At 51.2% G+C, this 27955-nt stretch overlaps 3 protein-coding genes and 1 non-coding gene across 4 annotated transcripts; 1 reads left to right on the plus strand and 3 right to left on the minus strand.

Annotated features, from left to right (window-relative positions):
• Positions 1-5877: 5877 nt before the first annotated feature.
• LOC117855178 (uncharacterized) lies at positions 5878-6924 on the minus strand. Its single transcript, XM_034737471.2, has one exon. It carries the CDS (start codon positions 6486-6488, stop codon positions 6120-6122), a length of 369 nt encoding a protein of 122 aa, XP_034593362.1. The 5' UTR covers positions 6489-6924; the 3' UTR covers positions 5878-6119.
• Positions 6925-7944: 1020 nt separating this feature from the next.
• On the plus strand, positions 7945-8412 carry LOC117856516 (uncharacterized). The gene has a single exon (XM_034738861.1). It carries the CDS (start codon positions 7945-7947, stop codon positions 8410-8412), a length of 468 nt encoding a protein of 155 aa, XP_034594752.1.
• Positions 8413-19018: 10606 nt separating this feature from the next.
• On the minus strand, positions 19019-19712 carry LOC117858058 (uncharacterized). Its single transcript, XM_034741042.2, has one exon. The coding sequence runs from the start codon at positions 19587-19589 to the stop codon at positions 19251-19253; it is 339 nt and encodes a 112-aa protein (XP_034596933.1). The 5' UTR covers positions 19590-19712; the 3' UTR covers positions 19019-19250.
• Positions 19713-26629: 6917 nt separating this feature from the next.
• LOC117859395 (small nucleolar RNA Z247) lies at positions 26630-26768 on the minus strand. Its single transcript, XR_004641190.1, has one exon. It is a non-coding gene; the product is annotated as a small nucleolar RNA Z247 (small nucleolar RNA).
• Positions 26769-27955: the final 1187 nt, after the last annotated feature.

Below are 27955 nucleotides of genomic sequence, written 5' to 3' on the forward strand. Positions count from 1 at the left end.
ACTCCTGGCCCTGGGGCCTCCAACGAGGCAATCGAGATAGATGCCTTGCCGAGTACGCGTTCCCAAGCATCATCGTGCGGCGTGCGCGTTCGACTGCCGACTGGGCCTCCCCGCTCTGCGTCCACCGACAACGCCGCTGGGGTAGGTCGAGTTGGTCCAGGGCAGTTGGGCCGGCCTGGTGTGAATGGGCTCTGGAGCGAATCTTTTGGTGGCTTCAAGGGCCTACTGGCTCGCGCTTTCTTGCGAGCACGAAGACACTCCTCCGTGGTGCCTGCTGCCTGGTGCGTGGAGACTTGCTTGCTTGCGTGGGGATTTGCTTTGGTTAATCCACAGATTGGGATGACCGGATGAGGTAGAAACGGATAAGGAACCCCTGTTTAGATATTTACCGTGGGCAGTTTAACATTGATTTAGGGAAAGTTTGGATCCTATAGCTAAAGTTTAGTCTGTATCCTATCGGATATTCGGATGCTAATTAGGAGGACTAAATATGAGCTAATTACAAAACTAATTGCAAAATCCTAAGTTAAATGCAAGATGAATCTATTAAACCTAATTAATCCATCATTAGTAAATGTTTACTGTAGCATCATATTGTCAAATCATGAACTAATTAGACTTAATAGATTCGTCTCGCGATTTAGTCTAGAGATTGTGAAATTAGCTTCATTCGATGTGACAGGAGCTAAAGTTTAGTCCGGGATCCAAACCCCCATTACTTGTGCGAGCAGTACGCCCCCATTACTTGTGTGAGCAGTACGATTCAAGCATTGATCATTTCGTCTGATTCAGTTTTCAAGCTCCGACTCTGTCTCGATGGGCACAAATCCTCGCCTCCCCGTGCTGACACAATCACAAAATCTTCACATGCCACCGAATCATCGATGCGCGACGAAGCCAGAAGCACGCATGGCTTCTAGAATCTAGAGGTGTGGCTAACTGGGTATATACCATGTCAGAGATGTTCTGGTCAATTTCCTTTCACGGTAACGCGAGGAGCTCCACGTGTGGTGGTTTATATAATTATTATATGGACTGGCCGCTCCACAGAATCTCTTCCATCGGACGGAATTTTCGATCGGCGGAGTGGTCCTGATCTTGTTTATACGAACGTACAAGTAGCTCATCAACGGGGATTCAAGATCCTTGATTTCGGATTGGTCCAACATGCCGTGCAGGGCCCCGATATTCCACCTAGAAATATCCCGCAGGACAACAGTTGTTCCATGTTCCATCGAAAAAGCAATTGTTCCATGGATATTTCCACCTAGTACTCTCGGAATATGGTTCGTCCACATGCTGGATGTCAACCCCCAATCCCAAAGGACGATCATCCCACACGGCGGGGCTCTCGCGTGCCCATCTAGAACTTCCAATCATGAGTTCATGACCATGAAATAAGTCTGGAGTGGCTCGTGTTGACAAATTTCTGGAACCTTTGCAGTCACCGTGACGGATTCTTCTTCAACGAGACATAGGTCAATAAATCATATGTTGCGGAATTAGTTAACAAGCATATATATAGAGAGAGAATAAGATAAGAAGTTTGATTTATGTGGGGTTGCTCTCTTATGCGGGTGATTTGGTGTACTCGTAATGATATAGTTTTTTAGAAACAATAGTTCATGCAGGTTTTATTCCGAGGAGCTTATTTGCTATGGTTCTTATCACCGTTACAGCGTGAAGATACTAGGGAATAGTCCGGCGACGAGCAAAGCGCTAGAAATCATCATTTTAGAGGTGGAGAAGCAATAATCTTTACCTATTATTAAAGCAAGGAACATCTCTGCCTGGATTTTTCATCCGTCGGGTTATTTTGCAAAAAAGTCCCTCAACTTTCAAGGAATCAACCCGCAGTCCATATTGTAAAGAGAGGAATGGCTCGGGTGGAAAAAGAAGGGAAGGGAGGGGGTTAAACGGGAAAAAGCTTATAAAACAGAGAGGGGAGGGGGATTGGGCGCACTCCGTCCGGCCGTCCGGCTCCGGACCCGGCGCCGCTCGACAGTGGACTGGCGGGCGGCGGCTGGAGCGGGGCGCCCCGACGCTCCCCCACGCTGCCCCTGCGCGTGACCTCAGCCGGAGCTCATCGGCGTCTGAGAAGGCGCCGTCGGGGTGCTGGATCTGGATCCGGCAGGAGCGGGCGGCGACGGTGGAGAGCAGGGAGGGGCGGAGCGGGGGAGCCGGGCGGCGGGGAGGTGCTCCGAGGTGGTGGTGGAGCAGGGGAGCCGGGCGGCGGAGCGGCCTCACGGTGGCCGGCGGAGCGGGCGACCGGCGGCCCCCTCCCTCCGAGCCGCGCCCCGCTCCGAACTCGCACTTCACGCCGGCGCACGCGGTGTCGCACCACCACTCGTCGTCCACCGCCGCCGACGGCGAAGGCCACCGCACGCCTGCACGCATCCATGCCGCCGGCCTCGGCATCAGCTGCGGTGGCAGCGCAGTGCCCGCCACACCTCTCGTGGCGTCATCCCCAGCATCCTCCTCTGCGTCGTGCCCGCCCGCCCACAACCCAATCTCCGTCAGCCCAGCGTCCTTGTGGTGCAGATCCTGCAGCAGTGAGTTGGAGGACCTCAACAGTGGCCTCGTGTGGAACGCCATGCTGCATCAATCGAGAGGTGCGAGATGGTGTTGGACATCCCACAGGTGCAGCAAGGTGACCAGGCGGGTGCATGGTCTTGGCCGAGGTGCGAGATGATCACCATGTTCATGAGTGAGGAGCCCCGATAAGCTGAAGCATGCATACATCTTTATAACAAATGGATCTTGGGGTTTTTTGAGACAGATTTAGCGTTCTCCTCCTCCTGCTGCACTTGCAGGGAAGAAAGCTAGCTGGGTGCCTGATCTGCTCCTGGTGCTTGCCGGCAGGAAGAAGGAAGAGCTACTGGTAGGTGGTTGCTGCTGCTGTCTTGGTGGACAGAAGAATAGAGCAGAAGGTGTGCTGGTGATTCGAGCTGTTGCTTGCCCATTTATGGAGGAAGAAAAATAAAGAAGCTAGCTATTGTGGATTGCTGGCTCGGTGGAGAAAAGAAGACAGGAATGATGGTTGAACAGGGGAGCACTTCTTGCTGGATTGGGTTTGGTGAGGCCGCGTCAGCACCCAGAGATTTGTCATTTTGTTTGCTTAAAATTGTTGATGAATCCAAGGTGAACTCTCGGGATTAGTTGCCAATAACAAATTATCAGATATAAGGTAACCAAGAGATTTCATCGACGCTTCTCCACTTACCTGTTCCTCAGATTTAGAGTAACCCCTTGTTTACTTCACCCCCAACTCCCAACTTTGACACTATGCAAAAAGAAGATTCCCCATCACATCAAACTTGCGGTACATGCATGGAGTACTAAATGTACTCGAAATTAAAAACTAATTGCACAGTTTTGTTGTACTTTGCGAGACGAATCTTTTGAGCCTAATTAGTCAATATTTGGATAATAATTCACAAATACAAACGAAACGCTACAGTGTGCTACAGTGTTGTAACAGTAATTTGGCACCTCCCAATTTTGCCAACTAAACAAGGCCTAAGCTACCTGCAGCTTCTGCTCAAGGTCATGCACCTTCTTCTCAAGTTCAACGCTCTTGCTTACTTTTTGTGTCAACTTATTGAACTCTGTGGTAATCTCAGCAACTTTATCCCTCTCTTCTGTGACCTGGAAAGCTTAGACGATTCAATGCAAGAGAAAAATGTTGCAAGCTAGCAAATGCACCATGCTATTTCAGCAAGTCGGTAAGTTTCAATAGTAAAAGGATGTCCTGTATTAGCCAAAACCTATAAGTATGGGTACTGCAAAATTGCAAAGCTTCATCGTGGTATTATAATATTTGCTGACCTCATGTAAGATGATGGTCTCTTTACAATGGGATAATGATGCAAGGATAATGTTTACCTTCTGCTTGTAGCGCGCGTTGGCTGATTGTAACTTCTGTGCAAGAGCTTCGATTTGTTTCTCCAAGTCGTTGGCACACTGATGTTGAGCTTGCAGCTCATCCAGTGAATGAGTTTTATCCGCTTCCCATTGAACCACCTAAAAGAAACTTGTTCCTCCTGTCGAAAGGAAAATTATCCACTTATAAAGAGTCCACTGGTATAGAAAATACTAAATTATGCAGGGTTGTGTTCGTGGGTGCTCCCTGCACTCATCAGACTTTCCAGATGGCGGTCGTCGTCGTGTGTGCTGCCAGATGTCTTCCCTGTTCATGCACTCCTTTATGGCCGGCGGCCTTCTACTTCACTGCCGTCACCTTCAGTGGCGGCGTGGAGCAATCCGGTTGACTGGATCACTGGAGGCCTAGGATTGTGCTCCTTGCCCTGCTTGCTATTGCTACGGATAAGTTCGCGCGTTACTCTGCTGGACTTGGCATTTGGCAAATTTTGAGCTTGATTCACGAGACCGTACGTTGCGTGCGCGTGAGATGTTCGTGAAAATACCAAGCATGGCTACCTTGGTTGCATCGCACAGCAGGTGCTTCTAAAATTGCCATACAGACATAGTAGGCCATGAATCAATGCATGTAAAAAGTTCATGCGTTGAGACAGGGTCTGGATATTATTTATAGATAATACATGTAATATTTAAGATCTTCACCTGTAGACCCGTAGCAACGCACGGGCATGTTTGCTAGTAAATTTAAATTTCGCTTATGATTTGCATATGTTCACCACCAAAAATGACCGTTGCAGCGCTAGGAGGACAACGTGTCCCCAAGTGTCCACTGAGTTGTCTAGTTACTATTCCTATATTCGTCTCTTTAATTTTCACATATAGATAGCCGCGGAGTTTGAAGGCTAATGCCACTAGCACTAACATGTTGTCTAATGTGTTAGTACTAATTAACGGCATTAGCCTCGTCTCTTTAATAGATTTTTCAACTGGAGGGGAGCACCCTTGTTTCTTCTTCTCCGTCTCTTGCGACCTTTGGCGAGCATTTAGTAATGTCCGTGTCGAAGGTTGGCGCTCATCGAAGTCTGATAGATCTAGAGGGAATCAATGGCGTTGGTCGTGGTACTAGGATGGGGAGGTGCGGACCGGCGGAGCGAGCGGCAAGATTGCAGTGTTGTGACACAAGCGGTAGGAAGTAGAACATTGCTAATTGGGAAGTACAAGTATGGGGGCGTCATGCAATGAGCTAGACGGGTGTCATCGAGGGGGAGGCAGAGGAGATTATAGGAGCAGGACCACGGATCAACGAGTAGAATTGGTTTGATTGAATTGAAGATGAACCGTTGAATGTGCATATCAGATGGTCCAAAAATCAGATGGGGGCAACTGGCAAGGTCTAAAATACTGAGTGAGCTATAGATGCCCCTCTAAAATACGGAGGAGAGCTACGTATCTTTGTATTAAAAAGATATACGTAGGAGAGCTACGTATCTTTGTATTAAAAAGAAAGAAGAGTAAAATATAGTTTTGTTACAACCCAGATTTTACCGGACGCACGCACACGGACGCACGCACACGGAATGCATCATTGATCGTTACATGCTTATCTCGAGTTCATGCAGGCATGCCACGATCTTTTGACGCGTTTAGATGATCCTGTCCAGCCTTGGCCTCATCGGGATACATCACCGGTCTCTAGTTCTCCGTAGAATGGACTAGTCGCCGCTCCAAATTAAACAAATGAGCGCGACACGCCGTACTGGTAGCAAGTGTGCATTTTCGCATCAGCTTCCTTCTGACAGTGATTTTTGGACGGAGCTGAAGTTCTCTTCTAGGTGAGCATACATAGCGCCTGCACTGACCAGCCTTGGAAAGTAAAAGTAGTGTCAGGATCGCTCCACTCCACCAAATCCTTACTCTTGGTTGTTAAGAACAAGTCTTACACTACTTTCTATATAGCTGCAGCTTTAATTAGTGAGCACCCATGAATGGAAAAAATGGCTCCAGTAAAACATGCAGTAATATTTGAGGTTTGCCGGATTGTAAAAAATGGCTCCAGTAACTGCTTCCTATCAGCATTTCCGGTTTGCAAAGCCTGTACAGCACTATCTCAGAAAGAATCGCTAGAACCTGCATCTTCCTATAGCAACTATATGCACGTACGGAACTAATCAGACAGAAAATTCTGATCGAGCACCCTGATCTCGCCGGCTAATAGGCTCCAATAATCTCGCGAGCCGTCATGACTCCTCGGCGGCGGCCTCCGGTATGCTGTAGAGGGCGGGCCTCCAGTGCCCCCGCATCTCCTCGTGCTGCTGCTGGTAGCACACCCTGCCGGAGGTCATCAGCTCCGCCAGCACGGACTCCGCCTGCTGCTGCGCCGCCTTGGCCTTGCCGTCGCACCCCCGGCGGGCGCCGCCGGCCTTCTCCAGCAGCTCCTGCAGCTGCCGCTTCGTCACCCTGATCTTCACCTCCACCCGGTGGTCCATCTTTATCGCCTCGGCGGCGGCGGACTTCGCCGACTTGCTCTCCGCCGCAAACTCCTCCTCCCACTCGTCGCCGTCCGCCCACACCGCCGCGCGCTGCAGCTTGAAGCAGCAGTTCCCCATGCGCGCGCGATGCGTGTACGCGGCCGGCGAGCTTGTTTACGCGCGCGCCTCGACTTGCAACTACACGCTCGAGCTTTGGGTAAATGGCTAGTGGTCGTTGCTTGATAGGTTGATATTTTGCTTTGATCTGTTTTGCACTCGGGAGGACTCGGCGAATTGGTGACGAAGAGCTTATTTATACGCTGGCCCAAGCCTTCAAGGGGGGTGTGCAGCGCGACGTGCCAGCTACGCGAGCCAGAGGCGGGGAGAGGAGACCGGGTCGCTGGGGGCGGCTTCGGCTCTCCATCTCGCCACGTGGACGGACACTCGCTAGTGCGGGCGGCGAGATGGAGGCGCTCGACGCCGCACCGGGCGGACGGCGGCGACCGGGCGGGGGACGGCGGCGACCGGGCGGGGGACGGCGGTGACGTGGGTGGGAAACCTGTGGGGGGAGACGGAATCTTCCAGCGTTTCTCTCGCTTTTCCGTTCCACGCGAGGCGCCAGTGGGCAGCGGGGGGAAAAACTGCGGGTGTGAACGCGGCTTTTCCGGGGGATCTTCCGCTAATGAAGCCACCGGGCGGGACGGGGTCGCTCTCGGTCTCGGCCTCTCGCTCTCAAGCATGGCCCATCTCGACGCGCCGATGGTGTGCGACCGACGGGACGAACCGTGAGCGGATTTGGAAGGCTTCAGCTGCCGTGTCCGCGGCCATGTCTAACCGATGCCTTTATGTTTGTTTAATCTCTCTCTCTCTCTCTCTCTCTATGTTTGTTTAATCTCTTTATGTCCGTGTTCGTGATCGTGCGAGGGGCATGCTCTTTATGTTTGTTTAATCTCTCTCTCGCTCTTTGTGAGGTTTTTGATCCAGGTGGTAGACAGTGGAATGAGCAGCTGGTTCGAAGCTCCTTTGTATATGTAGATGCTAATGAGATTCTGAAAATCAACCAAGCCGCATGATGGATGTTGATGTGCTTGCCTGGGCGTATGCAAGATCCGGCAACTTTTCAGTTCGGTCGGCGTATCGACTGCTTAAGGAGGAGGAGTCCAGACGAGCACACGAGGCACAAGGTGTGGGGGGCATGTCGAGCAATGGGCCGTGGTGGAAGGTGCTTGAGAAGCTCAAAGTTCCACAAAATGTGCGGATTTTCTGATGGCGTGTGATCAATGGGTTTCTCCCATCGAAAGCGGAGTTGAGGAAAAGGCACATCATTGAGGAAAGTCACTGTGAGGCTTGCGGGAATCCGGTGGAGGACTTGTTCCATATTATAGTAGAGTGCCAGTGGGCTCGTCGGTTCTGGGCGGCGGTACAAGATGCCACTGGAAGGAAATTCCTAGAGTTGCATCCGGAGTCCTGGGCGAAGGACTTATTGGGCGGTAAGATATGCTCTTGGGAGGATGCGACGCTATTTGTGTGTGGTGGATGGTCATTGTGGACCAATCGTAATGGTCGTGATCATGGAAGGAGTCGTTGGAGTCCGATGGCGGCGGTGAAGCATGTTGCAAATATGGTGGAGGCCCTTGTGTGCCTGGGAGCAAAGGGAGTGCGGAGTAACCACAGAGCACAGGAGAGCTGGCACCCACCTGAGGAAGGTTGGGTGAAGGTTAATTCAGATGGCACCTTTGAGGTCCGGACACGGAATGGATCGGGAGTAGCAGTTGTGCGTGATCATCTTGGCCAGGTGCAGGCAGCACAAGCGCGTTGGCAGGGGCAAGTGGATGACGCCCTGATGGTGGAGGCATTGGCGGCACGGGACGGACTGGAGCTCGCGCATGAACTGGGTTACACGCAGGTGATCCTGGAGATGGATAACTCCACGCTGGTGAATGCACTAAAGGTGACGATGGCGGACAGGTCGCGGATTGCTGGTCTTTGGCATGACATTAGAGAGCTAGATCTTTTTCTTCATTTCAAGTGCGTTGGGTTCGACTGGAGGCGAATCACCTAGCTTATCGCTGCTCAAAATTTCGCTCTGTCGATGCCCCTGTGCATGTTTGGCGTGGCTGCTTACCATCATGGCTGACGGAGGCAGCGGCCAAGATTGTAAGACTTACATCTAAATGAATGAAAGCTCTCAGTTTGCCCTAAAAAAATCTCTGTCTCTCTCTCTCGGATTGGTCATGCTCTTTTCTCCAGCATAGCGCAACGGTCCATACCATTATGCCTTGGGTATCTTGAAAACCACATCACACATTATGAATTATGAGGAGCAACAGATCAAAAAGTGAACATCTGCAATGTGGATGAGAATTTCCCTTGGTTTTTGCCATAGGAAGTTACTCACAGGTCATAGCCAAAGGGTTGGCAAAGGAATCCTGAGACTGTGAACTGCTGCGAGTAATCACTATGGCTACTTAAAGCCTGGATAGAATATGAACAGGGTTGCAAAAGCATGAACCATCAGATCAACCCTTGATTAATCTAACAACCAAGAATTTTTAGTCCAAACAAACAACTGCCATGGTATTAATAGAGAGAATTCCTTGTATGTCATTGAAAATTTAACTCATCGCCTTTGTGCTATCCAAATTTAGATGATCCCTTAAATGCCATCAAAAATTTAACTTCATCCTCTACAGGCCATTCCTGTCATCTTTGCACGGAGAAAAGATGTAACGGCGTTAAATCGTATCGTTTTTCCGATTTTAGACCTCCCCATACCTTATCCTCTTATCCAACACCGTCGGCAGCCCTGAACCCTAGTTGAGCCATCGTCGCGAACCATCGGTCGAGCCGCCGCGCTACAAGGCCTCGGTCGAGGCAGACCGCGGCGTCCAGCGCTCGGCTGGGCCGCTTCTCGCTGTAGCCAGTAGCACCCGCTCCCGGCTCCCGCACGCGACGCCCTCTCGGCTCCCGCCGCTCGCCCGTCCACAAGAATCGGCAGGGGCCTGTCGTCCCACCCGTTCTCGCTCAAGAGACGCATGGCTCGTCGATCCCGCCCGTTCGTCCACAGGAATCGAAAAATCGGCGCATCGCTCGTCGAGCTGTGCGACAGTGCCTGCACTCCCCGGCTCCCGCGAGCAGGAGGCAAGAGAGGTGGTGGGGACCTGCGTGCGGCTTGCCCACCTGCATCGACCTGCGTGCGGCTTGCTCGCCTGCATCCTGCATCGACCTGGCAGCAATGATGCTTATAATTGGTTGCTTGCTTGTAAAAAATTGCAATGACCGGTGATTGTGTTTCGATTTGGTCTGTTCGTTAGTGAACCAAATAACATCTATAGTCTACGCATAAGATGTACTTGTGTGTGTTGCTTGTATGTGACATAGTATTGTTCTTAACGATAATGGTATAGAGGTGATAGTAAGAAAAATACTTCATCTTTCTCTTCTATGGGTAAAATTGTCTTTCCCACCTCCATTTAACAGCCACATAACAGTTTTGTAATGGGAATGGGATGTAGATGATGGAGTTAATTTTTTTTTTTGAAAAGGGGACCAGCAAAGACTGCCGGACTTGTATTAATTAATAGAGAAGGTAGTTACAGGCCTAGGCCGAAAAAAGAAAGAAAGAAAAGGTATAATGGGGCTACACAACGACAAATCTATGTTTGTCAGTCACTCCTCCAAAGGGCAGAGAGCTCCCAAATGTTTTGCACCTGCCAAGGTCCAGCACCGCACTTCATCCTTTATTTTACACATTAGCTGGTCCAAACTTTTAAATCTCCGTTGGAAAATTCTTTCGTTGCGCTCTTTCCAGAGCTCCCATGACACGAGAATGATGAGTGATCTAAATCCCTTACGCGGCATACCCTGCATGGATCCAAGATGCGACCACCATTCACTGATAGACGAGAAGGCGGACCAATCTCCCCTGGGTGGAATATGCACAGTCGCCCAGGCGAAGATTTTATCCCAGAGTCGAGTAGTGTAGCGGCATTTTGATAGCAGATGTAGCAGCGTTTCATCGTGCGTGTGACAGAGCATGCACACCTTTTGATTAGGCCAGCCCCGTGTGGTAAGCCGATCCGCTGTCCATAGCCGGTTTTGAAAAGCGAGCCAGGAGAAGAATTTGCACTTTGGGGGCGCCCATGTTTTCCAAATGAGGCGTTCCATATCAGACGGTGTTGAGGTGTTGAATTGAGCCTCGTATGCCGATGATGCCGTGTATTCGCCATGTCGGGTAAGTTTCCATGTAATGGAGTCCGGTGTGCCTGGGCTCAGTTGGACCGTTGCCAGGCGAGCCCAGAGGGTAACGAATTCAGCGATCTGTGTCACCGACGATAGACTGACCACGTTTAAGTCAGTGATCCACTTGTCATTTAAAATGGCATCTTTAACCGTCCTGGTCTTCTTTCTTGAGATGGAGTACACCGATGGAGCAATTTGTTTTGGCATCTCTCCCTGGAGCCACGCCGACTCCCAGAATTTGGCCGTCTCCCTATCGCCAATCGTGACTGTCGTTGCAGTAGCGAAAAGATTCTTGTCTTTCGCAGTGCACGGTGTTGGCATTCCAACCCAAGGTTTGCGCGGCTCCTTCCATTCATTCCAAAGCCATCGTAGGCGGAGTGCTCTCGCAAACTTCTTTAGGTGTAAAATCCCTAGGCCACCCAGTTTTGTCGGTTTGCACGCTATTGTCCATGCAACTTTACATTTTCCTCCAACGATTTGGTCTGTACCGGCCCATAAGAAACGCTTCCTCCGCCTGTCAATTTCCTCCAGCACAGCAGATGGGGCATTTAGAGCAGAAAGGTAGTAGATCGGTTGCGAAGAAAGTACTGCTCGGACTAGGGTTCGCCGTCCTGCGGGTGTGAGGAGCTTGCCAGCCCAGTTCGCTAGGCGTGCGTTTGCTTTGTCGGATAAGCTCTGGAAATTAATCTTTTGAATCCTACCAAGGGAGAGCGGTAGTCCGAGATATTTGATAGGGAAGTTGGTTTGTGCCGCCGGGAAGGGTGCAAGGATGTCATTTAGATCTATTCCGTTGCATCGAATGGGGGCAACCGAGCTCTTGCCGATATTGGTTCTTAGTCCAGTAACGCAGCCGAACCGGTCTAGGAGATCTTTAGTGTTGCGGACGTCAGCTACTGTCGGATTGATGAAGATGACCGCATCATCCGCATATAAAGATATTCGGATGCGGGCGTATTTCCCTCTTAATTTCGATAGCGCGCCCCTTTCAGTTGCAAGTTGCAGTAGTTGTTGGAGCGGGTCGATTGCCAAGACGAATAATAGAGGCGACAGCGGGTCTCCTTGACGCAGGCCTTGACCATGCTGAATGTCCTCTCCTGGCGCACCGTTCATAAGGATCTTAGACGTGGTGGTGCTTAGCAACGTGGTAACCCAGTTTCGCCATCTCGGGGGGAAACCGCGGCGCTGCATGAGGTCTAAAAGGTAATCCCACCGGACGGAGTCAAAGGCTTTGGAGATGTCCAGCTTGAGCATGAGGGAGGGGGTTCTCGAGACATGAAAGCGACGTGCTAGGTTTCTGACGTACATGTAGTTATCATGGATCACTCTTGTTTTAATGAAAGCGCTTTGACACTCTGATATCAAGGAGTTCATAAACGGTTGTAATCTTAGGGCCATTATCTTCGTTATGATTTTCGCTATGGCGTGTATTAGACTTATTGGTCTATAATCCGTGATGGAGTCTCCTTCTTCCTTCTTTGGCACCAGCACGATGTTGGCCGTGTTCAGCAAGTCGAAGAAATCATGGCGCAAGTTATGAAAAGCGTGTAGCATTGCCATCACATCTAGACGGACAACTTCCCAGCATTTATGGAAGAATTTAATCGTGAAGCCATCTGGTCCCGGTGCCTTGTCTTTGGGCATTTGTTTGAGCGCTTTTTTGATTTCCTCCTCCGAGAACTCCGCGTCCAACGAGGATAGGTCAACGGAGGGCCAGGAGAGCAGGTCCCAACTAAAGTCTGTTTGTCTCGGCTGTGGTCTTCCAAGAACATTAGTGTAATAAGCGGCAGCGACTTCTGCTTTGTCTTGCTGGGATATTGCCCATGTATCATTGTTTCGGAGCCGCGAGATGAAATTCTTTCTTCTCCGAGAGTTCATCTTCAGATGAAAGTACCGAGTATTGGCATCACCTAGTTTTAGGTTCGTTATTCTGGAGCATTGTCGCTTTCTCAGTCGTTCGAGGATGGCTAGTCCCATTACCCTTTTCTTTAATTTGGAGCGTAGGGTTAGTTCGTTTATGGTCAGAGTACGACGCTCCTGTGCGATGTCGAGCTGCAGGATGACTGACTGTGCCATGTGAAATTGTAGTTGTGCTTCTGAAAATAAGGTCTTGCTCCATTTTCGGAGTGCCAACGCAGTTTTGGCAAGCTTGTGATTGAGGCGATGAATAGGGTTCGTGTGAGTGCTCGTGGATGTCCATGACTGCTGTATCACCTGCTGAAAACCTGGCATAGAAACCCAAAAGTTCTCGAATTTGAAATGGCGTGGTCGCGGCGGGCTCTCATGACTGGAGAGAAGCAGGGGGCAGTGATCGGAGTGCGAGGAGGGGAGCGCTTGCAGGGTGTGTGACGGGAAAGCTAGGTCCCAATGTTCATTGCAGAATACTCGATCTAGCCGAACGAGGGTTGGGTTGCGGCGTTCGTTGCTCCAAGTGTACTTCCTGTTCTGGAGGTGGATTTCTTTTAAGTCACAACTGTTTAGCGTGTCACGGAAACGTCGCATGTTGTTGGTGTTTAGGTTGGAGTTATTCTTGTCAGTAGTTTTGTAGATCTGGTTGAAGTCGCCTAGGATAACCCATTTGATGCCCTGGCGGGGAGCCAAGCTTCTGATTTCCTGGAGGAAGTGCGGCTTTTCCTGCTCTCGCGTTGGCCCATAAACGACCGTTACCCGGGAAGTTACCGCAGTCGCTTTTATTGTTACGCTCGCCGTTAAGGAGAAATCTTTCTTTTCAAAAGAATCTACGGTGATTGCATCATCGTTCCAAAGGATCAAAATGCCGCCCCTGGTACCCGACACTCCTCCTGCCGGCAAGAAACTGTAGCTCCTGAGCATGCGTCCTCCCACAGATCGCACAATACTGTCGTCAATCTGGGATAATTTTGTTTCCTGCAGGCATACAATATTACAGGGCACCGATGTGATTATCTGTTGCACAGTTTGTCGCCGTGCCGCTGAATTTAGTCCTCTAACGTTCCAACAAAGAATTTGGAGATCATGTGTTGCCATTGATATGGGTGCGGGTATGGCGCTTCAGGAAGGTGGCAAACCTTGCAGTAGAGTGCGACATAGAAGAAACTGATCCAGCAGAAAGCATGCATATTACAGAGTCCAGATATACGCGAGTAGCAGCCGAAGGATATGGTAGTGCAGTTCGCAGATACATAGCAACATAAATAAAAGCCCACTGGGGGCTGAAGTGGCTGAAGGACTTATAACAACATAAAAACATGATATGGGAAGGAGCTCCGCAGGATAGCCTTTCAGGCAGCATGGCTGGAACCTTCTATCGCCTCTGCCCCTCCAAGCTTGATCAGAGCATTGGTTGCATTGTCGATGTTGTCGTCATCGAGGTGGAACAATGCTGAGAGTGCCTTGATAATATAGTCCGGCATAGGGCCTTGGAAAGTGGCGATGAACTCCCTGATGGCTTCCTCAGCCGGCGTGGTGTCGTTTTTGATGTAACCCAGGCGTCGGCATAGGACATGGTTGGCCTTCTCTTCGGCAGAGAGGTGCTTGATCTTACTGCAGGCTTGGCGCTTACTACGGCGTAGAGCCGCGACCTCCACTGGCGGCTTCTTGAGGCGACGCCCCCTTTTGCCGGGTGCAACAGATGGCTGAGACAGGATGCCATTGTCAGGCGTTGAAAATAGCTCAGCAATACCACTATGGGGTGTAGATGGATGCAGGGGTGTAGATGGATGCAGAACCGGTGACAGAGGAGCCAAAGAAGCAACCTGAGGGGCGAGGGTGTCGCCGCCGCCTGTTGGCCCGATGTTGCCGGCGTCTGGTAGGGTAGGTAGCTGGGCGGTGAGGTTCGCTTGTTGGCCGTCAGTACAGGCAGCTTGTGAGTCGGCTTTGGTGCCGTCCAGCAGGGGAGTGGCGCTGAGGGCAGCGCAAACAGTCGGCCTCCCGCCCGTCAGCCTCCCGCCGCTCCCTTCCTGGACCTGGTGTTCCTCCTGCAGTACCTGGGACAAAGGCAGTAATGCATGAGGAGAGGAGGTGGCGACATTGGCAGCACAGGTTGCTTGCTTGCCGTTTTGCTTCTCGACGACAGGCATCGGCAGGTAGAGGCTTTCCTGAGGCACCAGGGTAGGCGCCGGAGAGTCTGGTATGTTGTCAGGCGCTTGCAACCAGAGGAACCTGCAGCGGGGTGCTGCTGGCAACTGGCATTAGCCACCCCTTGCAGCTGAGCGAGGGCGGCGTCCACCTCTTGTACAGAAGGCTGAGCAGGGGGGGAGGGAGTTGCTCCTTGACACGCTGAAAGACACGATGTACAGGGATTGGGGTTTTGCCATTAGGTACCTTAGAGCAGATCTTGTCACTTGCCACAACGGACCAGGCTTCTTCCCCAGGGTCGGCCGCCATCCGTGCTGCAGAGGAGAACAGCTGGTGCAGGGGGCGTGGTGATGGAGGAGGGAGGGCGGGTCGCGGCGTGGACTGCAGGTTAAGAAGCTTGCTTGCCGCCTCCTCCATGGTGGCAACCTGGAGAGAGAAGAGGAGCTTAAGGTGTCGTTGACGTTGCGCTTCAAGCTCGTCGGCCGACATCGGCTTGTCGTCGTCGTTGTGGCTGTGGCGGCGGCGGCCGCCATAGGTGTCGGAGCCCCTGTTTTGGCGATGCGGGGAGCGTGAACGTTCACGGCGTGAGCCGTCGTGGCGACGGCCGAAGCTGGTGTCGGTCCGCCGCGCGTGGCCGTGGCGGTCGCGCGGCCAGGAGTCCCTCTCGTCGTCGTCGTCGTCGTCGAAGTTGTTGCTGTTGTGGGCGCCGCGGAAAGCCGGGTGGTCGTCGACGCGGTCCCGGCGCGCTCTGTCACGCCTATCTTCCTCCTCACGCTCGTTGCGCCGCTCCTGGACGCGCGGTGGTGGAGGGTGGTGGAACGGCTCGAAGGCGGCCGTGGGGACTTGGTCGCCGTCGCGGACGCCCCAAAACCAGGGAAGTTGCCGTCGCTCCGGCTCTCCCACAGCAAGGTCCGGGTCATCACGGTCCGCAGACACTTTGGAGAAATCATGGATTTCCCAAATGTGGATGATGACCCGGTGCTTGATTCCCCGCTGCCATCGCCGGGGGGGTGTCTCCGAGACCTGCACAGAAGAGGAAGAAGCATCCAAGGCTCCAGTAGTGAAGATGAGCCACATAACCTTGGGGATCTTGCTTGGGTCAGCCGTCCAGGCCCAAAGCTCAATGCCACGGGTGTCCGTCGGGTGGAGCAGGTTAGTGTCAACACATTGGAGCGAGCAAGTGCGGCCGACGATTCTCTCGACGAGCTCCGGCTGCCAGGCATGGCGCGGAACACCGTCAAGGACCAGGCGCACTCTGTAAAAGAGTGCAGCCCCGAGAGCACCCGTGAGACTCCTCCATGGCCGAACGCAGACATCCGCGCCGCGGCACTTGAACTTGCCTTTTGCGTTGACCTCTTCGCAGCTTCTCCTGTTCTGGAAGCGGATGAGGAACGCCTCCGGCCGGTGTCTGGTGACGTCAACGTCGCCTGGCCGCAGCCTGAAGTCTGCGACGAGGGCCTCCTCCAGATGTCGCGATGTGGTGTTGGGGGGGGGGACACGCATGGCCCAGGTGACCAGCGCACATCCCTCCCAGTCTCGCAGCTCCCGCTCCAGCTCGAAGGAGGTGGGGATATGGAGCCTGTCTTCATCTGGCCGGAGTGCCGGGTCACCAACAGAGAAGTTCTTCATCCTCGAGGAACTGTGGTGGCCAGGGGGCGGCAGCGGCTGTTGTCGTCGAGGTGGGGGCCTGCGACGTGGTTTGGTGGGGGAGGTCTTCTGGGACGGTGAGGTTGTTGAAGCAGAGGCGTGTCTTGGTGGGAGGAAAGTGCGACAGAAGGAAAGCTTGTGCCCCTGCTGGAGGCACCTGAGGCAGCGAATGGGGTCTCTGCAGGAGCTGGCGCGGTGATCCCGGCCGAGGCAGCGGAAGCAGCGTCCTTGAGTGCGGTGGAGGAAGATAGCTTTGGGTAGCGAACGGGCCAGCGGCGCCCTGCTTGAATGCCCCTGTCGCAGGCGAGTAGGTGGCATGGGAGGGTGCCGCCATGAATGCACAGGACGCCCGGGCAGAGGCTTCTTCCTCGGTGAGCCCCTGCGGCGGTTGACCACATGGGTCCAGCCAGGCTCCTCGTCGCTCAGAGCTGGGGGTGGGATGCGGCGCAGGTGCACGGGGCTCGAGGGCCCAGCGCGGCGCGAGGCTGCAGCCGGAGGGGCATTAACACGGTAGGCGGAGGGTTGGGTGGCCGACGAGGTAAAGGTGGAGCTGCGGGGGGGGGGGGGGGGGGAAGGGGTGAGTAAAGGCGGATCCAGCGAGGCGACGTCGCGAATCCGCGCACCCTGCAGGGGGATCGATGACAGAGGAACGGCGGGGCGCCGCAATAACTGTGGATCTTGGAGGGAGAACGGCGGATCTAGGCGCAGCGAGGCGTGTCGTGGGCGGGATGGGGGTGCGTCCGCCAAGGTGGAGGTTGAGGGAGCGGGGAGGTGACCGGCGGACAATCTCCGCGTAGGAGGGCGAGGCACGGATGGGTTGGGGAGTTTCCGGGACGGGGAGGTCGTCGAGGTAGCCGGAAAAAGCGGATCTGGGTGGTGGCGGCGGTGGAGACTCTCTCCAGAAGGAGGGAGAGAAGGAGCTGGGTGAGGGCGGAGGGGGCGGTGCCGCGGGGGAGGCGTAGGGGGGGATCTGCTGGTGGCAGGGAGGGCTGGCTGTGGGGGGCTGGGGGCGGTGGAGGATCCGGGGCGGCGCCGCCGGGGCCGGCGGCATCGCGGAGGTGGGTAGCAGTTTTTCCCGAGGATAGCCAATTTCGCAACTTTTTTTGGAGTTAATTTTTTGATGGGTACCGAAGGGATCATCTAAATTTCGATGGCATAGAAGGCATAGATTAAATTTTCAATGGCATACAGGGAATTCTCTCGTGTTAATAACAAGTTCGAGAAGAACTTGTTGCCAATTGACGGTCATGCATGCGTGATTACAAAATGTACATGCTTACGTACCCTTGCTCGTTGGACTTGTGAAGGACAATGTCATTCCACATGTTTTTTTAGACGGATTTTGTGAAGCAAGTAATATAGTTATTTTCGGTCACCTCCCGCACGGGGCACGAGCATTCTTATTTATGATACCCACGTCAGTATATCTGCAGATGTAATAGCGGCAGTCAATCAACTATATGAAATGCTTCACTTCCTATATGCGTATATATAAATCTTCTAGCGTCGGTTGACACTTGTACTACTACTCTGCGACGAGAGCCTTTGTTATGAATATCCATTCATACAAAAGAAATGCCTCGAGGGAATTGCTGCCTAGCTGAATATTCAGATCCGATTAACATGCTTGAATTGAGTTTAAGCGTGGAACATTATTGCGTCATTTTAGCGTCAGCCTGGTCCTGTATTGTCCTTTTCATTCCTTTTTCCATGGAACTACAATTCATCTTGCAATAAAAGTCCACGAGAAATTTATTTGACCTAACAGTTGCTCTGCATCTGTTAACCACTACCAGCCCTGAAGCTTCAGTACACCGAAAATACGTCGTGTCAATAGTGGTTAGAAGACACACGTACCTGGTTGTCACGTTGCTGGAAAATGCCACTTCCAGAGCTCTGGAGGGCGCGGGGCCCAGAGAGCATCAAGCAACGCCCGCGCGCGGTCAAAACGACAGCAACATTACGGCCACCACTTGGGGGTTTAATCGGATGATTGCTACGTCGAGCAACCTTGATTTGGACCTCGTCTTGTCAACGTGTTGGTGCGCACCTACTGCTAATGTGGACCGCCCATTTTCACCTCCATCTCTTTATTGTAAGCACTAAGCGGCCGGGGTTAGTTCATGGTAAATTTTGACCTGCGAAGTGCGTGGATCATTTTGTAGTGAGGGTGGCCCTCATCCCGACAGAATGATGAGCTGAGTCATTTGGGCATTTTCATTTGGTTCTTTGCCTCTTTGGGTCACGTCTCACCAAAAAGATGACCCCTTTTTCCTAACCAGTGGTTCTTACTGAATTTTCCTAAGTAGCTCCTGATCATCTTTTGAACACTGCCTGGAAATTCATCTTGAAGAAGCATGAACACAATTAATTAACCGAGACGTTCCTGAACACGAAAGATAGCGAAACTAATGCATTAGATTAGCTCAGTAAGCAAAAAAAAAACAAAAGTATCCCAACACTATGAGAATGAAATGCCACATATATACTGTTGCCTCTTGCGTGAAGCAAGCGAAATAAACATTCCCTGCTGTAATAGTGGCCTTTGAATGAAGCGGAATGCATCAGTATATGCATTCATACTGTTATTAGTCCAGGCTCTGCATGGTACCACGGCCATACAAAAGCGTAGGGGGGCATACAAAGAGTAGAATTTAGACCGTAGTCTAGTTGACCATTGCCATGAGTCATTGATCTGTGCTCTGCTTCGTGAAAGCATGGGTAACTGCTCATGAAATTCACACTTCTTTTTCAAGTTTTGGTGCGAGCATAACGGACGTCTCATTTACATCGTCGCACTAATCCTACTATACTGTACATCGTTCGTCGCATATTGCATCCGAACACAAAGAATGACACGCAAGCCACCCAAGAAGCCGCCTGCGATGTGCGATCTACCGACAGAGACTGCAGCTACGAAGAAGCAACCGGAAACGAAGAGGAGCCACAACCAGGGAATCATGACTCGACGGCCTCCGGGATGCTCTGCAGCTTGGGCTTCCAGTGCGCCGCCTTGCAGTGGTTGAGGTGGTGGTAGACCTGCCCGGCGTTCATGACGTCGGCCAGCAGCTGCGCCGCGGCCCGCCGGCTCTTGAGCCCCTGGAGGCCGCCGGCCCTCTTGTCCATCAGCTCCTGGAGCTGCTTCCGGGTGATCCGGATCGTCACCTCCGCCGCCGCGTGGTCCTTCCTCCCGCTCGTCCCCGCGGCCTCCTCCTCGGCCGCCTCCGCCGGCACGTCCCACTCGCCGTCGTCCGCCCACGACGTCACGGCGTGCTGCGTGACCGCGCAGTTGCCCATCGACGCCCTTCTCTGTTGACGCTGCTCTGTTGCCGCCGCCGGCGCCGCTGCTCTCTGCGGGATGCTGCTGCTTGAGCTTTTGGTTCGGAGTGATTAGGTGGTCTTTGGGCGACCGGCTCCGTCGGGAGGCGTGGTTTTATAGTTTCGGGGGAACAGGGGACTCTGGGAGGCGGGCAGGCGCGACCGTTCCCCGCGCGGTGCACCTAACGTTTCGCGGCCTCCGACGTGGCCGGGCAAGTCCTGCGTGGACGCCGAGTTGGAAAGGGGCCTGTGGGCGGGCGCCGTGGGGTCCTCCCGGTCTGAACGCGGTGGCGCGGGGGATCTCGGCCGGATCGGGGCCCCGCCGGCCCGGGCGGTCGCGGTGGGAACGCGGCTTTTGCCGGGGATTCCCAGCGGGGCGCGGGCGCGGCACGGGCCATCGCTGGTGACACGGCGCCAGCACCCGGACGCTTAGCCGCGGCGCGCGCGCTTGGTTTTGCGGCTGGGACGGACAGCGCATGAAGCCGCGGTGGCGTTGCCGCGTGCTTGCTGCAGGTCGTTGCGCCTGCCGGTTTGTTTCGGTGGCGGGCTGGCGCCTGGCGGCGGCGGCTGCCTCGTCGGTGCCGCGCGCGCCGCAGAACTTCGTTGCCGGTGCGCGACTCTCTGCTAGGAGTACGTCGCTAGCAGTTTTAGGATGATCGACGCGATGCGCCGCATTAGCATGCGCGTCCGACCGTCCGAGTAGAGTAGACTTTGATCGGCTAACAGTGCGGCCGTGGCCGGTGCATGTTCTGGACACGCTCCCTCTTGGTGGCTTGGTGACTTAGACATGAAGGTCGTATCTCTAATGTAGAAGCTAGCTGTGTGTGGATGTACACAACGGACCGTGTTTGATTATAGTATTAGTTATTAATCATGATTACTCCGATAAACATTGGGGTATGAGATTGCAACGGCTGATCTCGCCGTTTCAGAGATATATATCTAACGACGACCTATCTGCGTATTGTATCACGTACCACCTACACTAGACCCCTATACTGTACTGGTATCTACCAGAAAACGAGAAACCGACCGGCGAACTAACTGCAGAGAAGGGATCCACGACCTACCCTTGTACTTGTACAGCAGCCAGCAGGTACTCAGGGGAGAAACTGTCAGGTCGCCAACCTCGCCGCGGCTAGTTCGAGTAGTGAACAGCACGTCAATGCGCTACCACGGCCTACCGACTAATGATTGGTTCGGTTCGGGCTTGATCGGTGAGACGTACGTGTCGGCGCTCCTGTTCCGTGTGACGCCATCGCGACGGCGAGGGCATTTTAGTAGCGGTGTCTGGCTGGATCGGATGGTGAACTGGCAGATCCATCCGGCTTGTTCCTCCGAGCGAGCACGCCGGCTACCGGCAGCGGAGAACGTTAGGACTCGGGAGCTAGTTGACTTGGATGATTGCAGGGAAGGAAACTAGGGGCGAACACCACCACGAGTCCACATGCAAAAGGGATGGCGGTGCTGTTGCCACTTGGCGTGGGACTGTCTGCAAGAAGGGAAGACGTGCTGGATCGGAGTTCTCTCCCACAGTGACGGCAGGAAACCGTCGGGAAGCCAAACAAAGCTCCCTTCAGAGGTGTGCTTCCTTTATGCCTCTTGCACGATGCTTAGCAGCCCCGGTGCTTTATGTAGCACAGCATGGAAGTTGAGGTGCACTTGCTCGAGAGGAACTTCGCAGGCGACCTGATTGTCTGACGACGGCCTGGAGGGATGTCACAGATCATGAAAGCGCGCCCTGTGCCTTGAAGGGTCTCTGAAGTCTGAAGGAACCAGCTTACAGTAGAATGAACTTGGTGTGAAAATACTCAGAGGGCAGAGGGAAGCACCGTCGTCCAAATTCGAGTCAATCGATGTATTCGTGTTGATTGAAGTGAGGAATAGCCCCTCACGTGGCTTACATATGTACGCATAAGATTACACCTTAACAACCTTGGAGAGCTAGCCGGAAGAGAAGAGATTTACAATAATTCTATCTACAACAACAGATGTCTCCCGGCCTATCACAAGTCCAAGGTTGTTTAGATTACAAACCAACTCATGCTTATGTGTCATACACAAACACATATGTTAACATCCTTCCTGATGAGGACATCACCTGCTCGGATACAACCACATTAGCAAATTTTGATTCAAAGGTGAAATAATTCTTTATCAAAATTGTATTCGATACATTTGATGAATTGATGTTGCACTATGATGTGTGTTCATTGTCATTTTCAGAAATACATACGTGGATCAAAAAGAGTGTTAAACATACATGGAAGCTACGGAGGACCAAAGAAGTTGATTGGAGGTCAAGTCCAAGTATTACCAACGTCCTCCACCAGGCCACCTCGTCATTTTTGGCCTAACGAAAGAAAGAGATCAAATCCAACACGTTTTGGAGCTGGATTCGGACTGCAGCTCTGCACCAACTTGCAATGGCCGCCACGACCTTATCCGGAATCCGTTCTGGGCGTTCAAGTACTCCTTGAAATCCTTATGAAGTCTATTTTCACATGGATTTGGACTTAAATCCCTATCTTTCCTAAGGGGGGTGCAATGACCAAATTGCTATCGAGAGGTTTTTCTGTCAAAGGTGCTGCGTCGCCTTATTTTGGCCCGATGTGCCTTGTATCAAGTCGGATCCAATAAGGACGTATCCTAGGGTTGGAGCACAACACCAGGACCCCCTGGTCGTCCTCCTAGGCATTAGTAAGGATTAGAGCCACCAAAAACAGATTAGGTTTTGTTTAGATCAAGTTTAGCTCTCGCTAATTGCTTGTAAGCGCGCGTGCTGGATCAGCCGCCCGTCTTCTTGTCTTCTGAACCCCACCTTATTTGAGATTGAGTTTGCTTCATCTACATCTAGTAATTCAGTACTTGTTATACTTGTTCTTGCTAGTTCTTCGATTGCTTGCAGGACGAGTGCCCTAATGGCCGAGTGACGCGCTCCACAAGATCACGACAGCTATTGGAGATGGTGTATCAGCTGCTAAGGTGCAGCATCCTTGAAAGGCTGTAGTCGGACCGTGAACGTCGTCTCCATCCACCAATCGAGTTATTCTTTTTCTCTCATTGAAAGATCGGGAATCACCCTAGTGGGTTCCTACCAGTTGATATCACTCCCTCAATCATAACCTTGTTAGGTTAAGATTGCTTTTGAAATTTCCAGTAGCCAAACAGGTAGAACCTTTGTAAACCCATCTGCTACTTGATCTCCAGAAGAAACATATCTTATCTCTAAGAGCTTCTGTGTCACTTGTTCTCTGACGAAGTGATAGTCCACCTCAATATGTTTAGTTCTAGCATGGAAGATAGGATTGGCAGATAAATACTTAGCTCCAATATTATCACACCACAACTTTGCAGCTTGTGGACTTTTAATCTTTAACTCATAGAGTAGTGTCTAAATCCACATGACTTCAGCAATAGCATTTGCTATTGCTTTGTACTCAGACTCCGTACTAGACCTTGAAACTGCTGCTTATTTTCTCGCACACCAAGATATCAAATTTGACCCTAAGATCACAGCAAATCCTCCTGTAGAACGCCGATCATCAATACTGCCAGCCCAATCTGTGTCTAAAAATACACTTACCAAAGTAGAAGACGACTTGTGGATTCTCAATCCCAGCCGTGTGCACTACTTTATGTATCTCAAAATTCTCTTTACTGCTGCCGTGTGCACTACTTTATGTATCTCAAATTTTCTTTACTGCTGCCCAGCAATACCCCTATAACACTTCTATAATTTGTTACATCTTTTGGACCCAAAAGAGAACCCTCATGTAGAGATAATTTCTCACTTGTAGACATAGGAGTTGCTACTGGCTTACAATCAGATATATTGACTCTCTTTAACAAGTCTGATGCATATTTATCTTGAGTTAGAATTATACCATCATGTACCTTACTGACTTCTATGCCCAAGAAATAATGAAGCTCACCGAAGTCCTTGAGAGCAAACTCTTCTTTTAAGTCACACAGTAGAGCGGACGTGGCTTTTTCTACTAAGCTAGCCACAATTATGTCATCTACATAAATAAGAACAAATATGATAACACCGCCTTTATTATAGAAAAAGAGTGACATGTCTGCCTTTGATGCCTGGAACCCAAGACTGATCAGCTTTGTACTTAGCCTTGAGTACCATGCTCAAGGAGCCTGCTTGAGACCATATAAAGCCTTGTCAAGTTTACAAACATAATTCGGTTTGGTTGGATCTTCAAAACCTAGTGGCTGCTGCATGTAGACTTCTTCTAGGAACCCATGAAGAAAAGCATTCTGAACATCAAGTTGTCTAAGACTCCAACCCCGTGATATAGCAATACATAGAACAATTCTTATGGTAGCAGCTTTTACTACAAGACTAAAAGTATCCTCATAATCAATGCCATATTGTTGCTTAAACCCCTTTGCTATCAATCTTGCCTTGTATCTATCTAACCTCCCATCTGATTTTCTTTTAATCTTGTACACCCATTTGCATCCAATGATATTTCTACCCTTTTGTGGAGGAACTAAGTGCCATGTTTTATTCTTCATGAGAGCATCATGTTCCAATTCCATTGCATGCCTCCAATTATTGTTAGCTAAAGCTTCATCTAGATTACATGGTTCTCTGGTGTTGGTAAAAAGACCATAACGAACTATGCCGTCTGTATAAGCCTTCTATTTACGAATGCCACTTTGAAGTCTGGTTCTGGGTGGTGTCATACCGTTGCTGGCCACAGAAGATCCTGCCTGAAGATGATCCTGGGACGACGGCGCAGTCGTTGTCGAATCTTGCTGACGCGTGGGATGGCCTTATTGGCTCCCCTCGCATCTTGCGTCAAGCGCGCGTGGCTCCATAACGCTCCTGCCTAGCATTGGACGCGCATTGCGGCCCGATGCGCTGGGGTTGGAATCCGACGCGGGCGGTGTCGGTTCAGGCGCGCCCGACCGGGGACGCGTGGAGGCAGCCGCTTTGTTGAGGCTGGCAGGATCTGTCTGCCCTGCTCTTGGCACCGATCCCGAAGGCGATCTTGTGTCCTGACGCACTGTAGACTTGTTGTGATCCTCTTCGTGTTCTGCGACGGGTGGAGCTCCAATATTTGTTGTGTTCTGCGGCTGTTCTTGAGGGATTGCTTCAGTGTTTTCTCCCTGATTTTCTTCCTGTATCTCAGACATCTCATCAACACTATTAGATGGATCATTAGCATCTTGGTTAGCTACACGTTCACCTTAAGGGATTGCTTCAGTGTTTTCTCCCTAGTTTTCTTCCTGTAGCTCAGACATCTCATCAACACTGTTAGATGGATCATTAGCATCTTGGTTAGCTACACGTTCACCCCTAGAAAAATGATTAGGTAGCCAAAGAGAGGGAGAAAGCTGGATGATTTCAGCCTGGAGTCTAGCTCCTACATTAGGATGTAGTTGGGAGAAAGGAAATACGTTTTCATTAAAGATGACACCTCGAGAGATGTAAATGTGTCCTATGGATACATCTAAACACTTGAACCCTTTTCCCTTTATGAAGCGTGCTATAACCCAAGAACACGCATTGCTTGGATCGAAACTGGAGCTTATGTGAGTTATAGGGTCGTAGATGAGGCCAACACGCACACCCGAAGGTTCTCATGGATGAATAGTCCAGTTTCTGCTTGTACAGGAGTTCTAAGGGAGTGGATAGATGAATGACTTTGCTTGACACACGATTGATTAGAAAAACTGCAGCAGCAAAAGCTTCATCCCAATATTTTAGGGGCATGGATGCGTGAGACAGCAAGGATAGGCCTACTTCTACGATGTACCGATGCTTGCGCTTAGCTGAGCTGTTTTGTTGGTGTGTGTAGGCAAGATACGTGATGAACTATGCCAATATTTGTAAAAAAGGAATTGAGCCTCTCATACTCACCTCCCCTTTCGCTTTGTACAACAAAATTTTTTCGATCAAATAGGCGTTCTACCATAATCTGAAATTCATGGAATTTTTGGAACACTTCGGACTTATACTCGATAAGATAGATCCAAGTAAATTTACTAAATTTATTAATAGAGCTTACATAGTAATGTTTTCTCCCAACAGATTCAGGAGCAGACCTTCACACATCGGAAAAGACAAACTTCAAAGGAAATTTAGAAACACTATTGGATCTTGAATTGGGTAATTGATGACTTTTCTCCTGTTGACAGGCATCACACACCGAGTTGCTAGATGATTCATCTAAACAAGAAAGATTATTTCTACTGATAACTTATTTAACTATGAAAGATGAAGGATGACCCAGACGACTATGCCACCTGGTGAAGGGAACTTTGGTGGTAGTGTAGACTTGTTTATTGGATGGAGCAGGAAAAGGGTATTGCGGCTTTTCCCTTCAAGGATGATGCTCTTCGTGACCTGGTCCTTTACCAAAAAGAAGTTCGGGTGAGATTCTAAGAAAGCATTGTTATCAGTAGCAAGGCGATGGATAGAAACTAAGTTCTTTTGAGCTTAAGGAACATAGAGAACATTGTTAAGATGAATATCACGACTAAGGGTGTGAACAGTAGTGTGCCCAATATGGCTAATGTCCATACCTGAACCGCTTGCGGTGAGAATTTGGTCGGTGCCATTGTACTTGTCCCTGATCTGTAGCTTTTCCAACTCGCCGATGACATGATCGGATGCACCTGTATCGATGTACCAGTTGGGGTCGACTGTAGATCCACGGTTTGCAGCAGCAGCTAGCCTCTTATCGGGAACAAAGTCTTCCTCAAAGCGATGTCAGCACTCCGCTGCCGTGTGGTTCTTTTTGAAGCACACCTGGCAAAAGAGTTTGCTGTTGCTCTAGTTGTTGGAGTAGCGCTGGCTGGAGTAGTTGTTGTAACTGCTGCCGCCACCATGGTTGTAGCCACCACCTTGACGTGTATTGGTGCCGTTGTCTCCTCTATCAGATTCGCAGCCACGGCCATATCCTGGTGTGCGGCCACGCGAGCCACTACGCCCGCGGTTGGAGAAGTTGGTTGATCCTACTGTTGCCTTCCCCCATAGATTAGCTCTAGGCGGGTCTCAAAAGTGAGAAGCTACGAATACAGCTCATCAAGTGAGACAAGCTCCATCCTAACAACTAGAACAGAGACCAAGGGGGTGAACTCCTTATCTAGATCGGTAAGGATGTGCTCGACGAGCTCTTCTTCTTGGAGCGCCCTTCCTGCCGCTGCCATCTCATCGCCGAGGCCCTTCATCTTGGTGAAGTATTCTGCATTAGTCATGTTATCTTTCTTGGTAGTGGAGAGTGCAATGCGCACATTCATAGCCCATGCACGAGACTGCGATGAGAACGCCGCCTCAATAGTTCTCCAAGCCTCAGCCGTGGTTTCGCATGAAGAAACTTGAGATAGAACACTGCTGGAGAGAGACGATAGGAGATAGCTGAGAACCTGTTGGTCCTGGGCCTCCCACTGCTCGAACGTCGGGTTTGGCTTCTTCTCCTCCTTTTTTGCCACTTGATGACGATTTCTGCATTAGGGGCTTTGATCGCGCCTGTGAGATGGCCTTCAAGACGGGTGCCACGCACGGCTGCACGAACTCTTGCCTTTCAGGTTGCGTAGTTTGCCTTCGTGAGCTTCTCTGCAACTGAATGTCCTCCAAGCGGATTCATGATGGCCGCCGATGTGGAGCTTGACATTGCCGGAGCTGGGAGGGATGGGATCTACTAGATGTGATCTAATTTTGTGGCTCTGCATACCATGTGAAATACTCAGAGGGCAGAGGGAAGCACCGTCGCCCAAACTCGGGTCAATCGATGTATTCGTGTTGATTGAAGTGAGGAATAACCCCTCACGTGGCTTACATACGTAGGCACAAGATTACACCTTAACAACCTTAGATAGCTAGCCGGAAAAGGAGAGATTTGCAACAATTCTATCTACAATAACAGATATATCTCCCGGTGTATCATAAGTCCAAGATTGTTTAGATTACAAACCAACTCATGCCTAACGTGTCATACACAAACACATGTGTTAACACTTGGATCGCAAAGTAAACTGAACGGAATCGATCGCTGGCAAAGGCAGTGGGTGTGAACGGGATATCTCAACATAGCGAACCACTTTGCGTTCTGATTCTGCATGCGGTTAGGCGCTCTAGCGTGTCGTGGCCTCATTAACTCCGTACCATTCTGGTAAGTAAACCAGGTGCCTCAAGACCCCTGACTGCGCACGACTTCCTGAATTCTGCGTGCGTCTTGTTGATTCTGTTTTCTGTCTCTTTGTGAAGCACGAGTGTGGTAGCGCCTCCAAATTGACCTCCTGTTCTTGTTGCTTGTGAACCACAGCTCTCGGTTCAGCGTCCCTCAGATCCCGTGAGACCGAGACATCGTGGTGCCTGT

This window comes from Setaria viridis, chromosome 5 (assembly GCF_005286985.2).
Source record: "Setaria viridis chromosome 5, Setaria_viridis_v4.0, whole genome shotgun sequence".
Lineage (NCBI taxonomy): Eukaryota > Viridiplantae > Streptophyta > Magnoliopsida > Poales > Poaceae > Setaria > Setaria viridis.

Bases quoted from the DNA above. Each gene is read 5' to 3' on its own strand.
- LOC117858058 (XM_034741042.2), bottom strand. From the start codon at position 19,589: ATGGGCAACTGCGCGGTCACGCAGCACGCCGTGACGTCGTGGGCGGAC.
- LOC117856516 (XM_034738861.1), top strand. From the start codon at position 7,945: ATGGCGGCGGTGAAGCATGTTGCAAATATGGTGGAGGCCCTTGTGTGC.
- LOC117855178 (XM_034737471.2), bottom strand. From the start codon at position 6,488: ATGGGGAACTGCTGCTTCAAGCTGCAGCGCGCGGCGGTGTGGGCGGAC.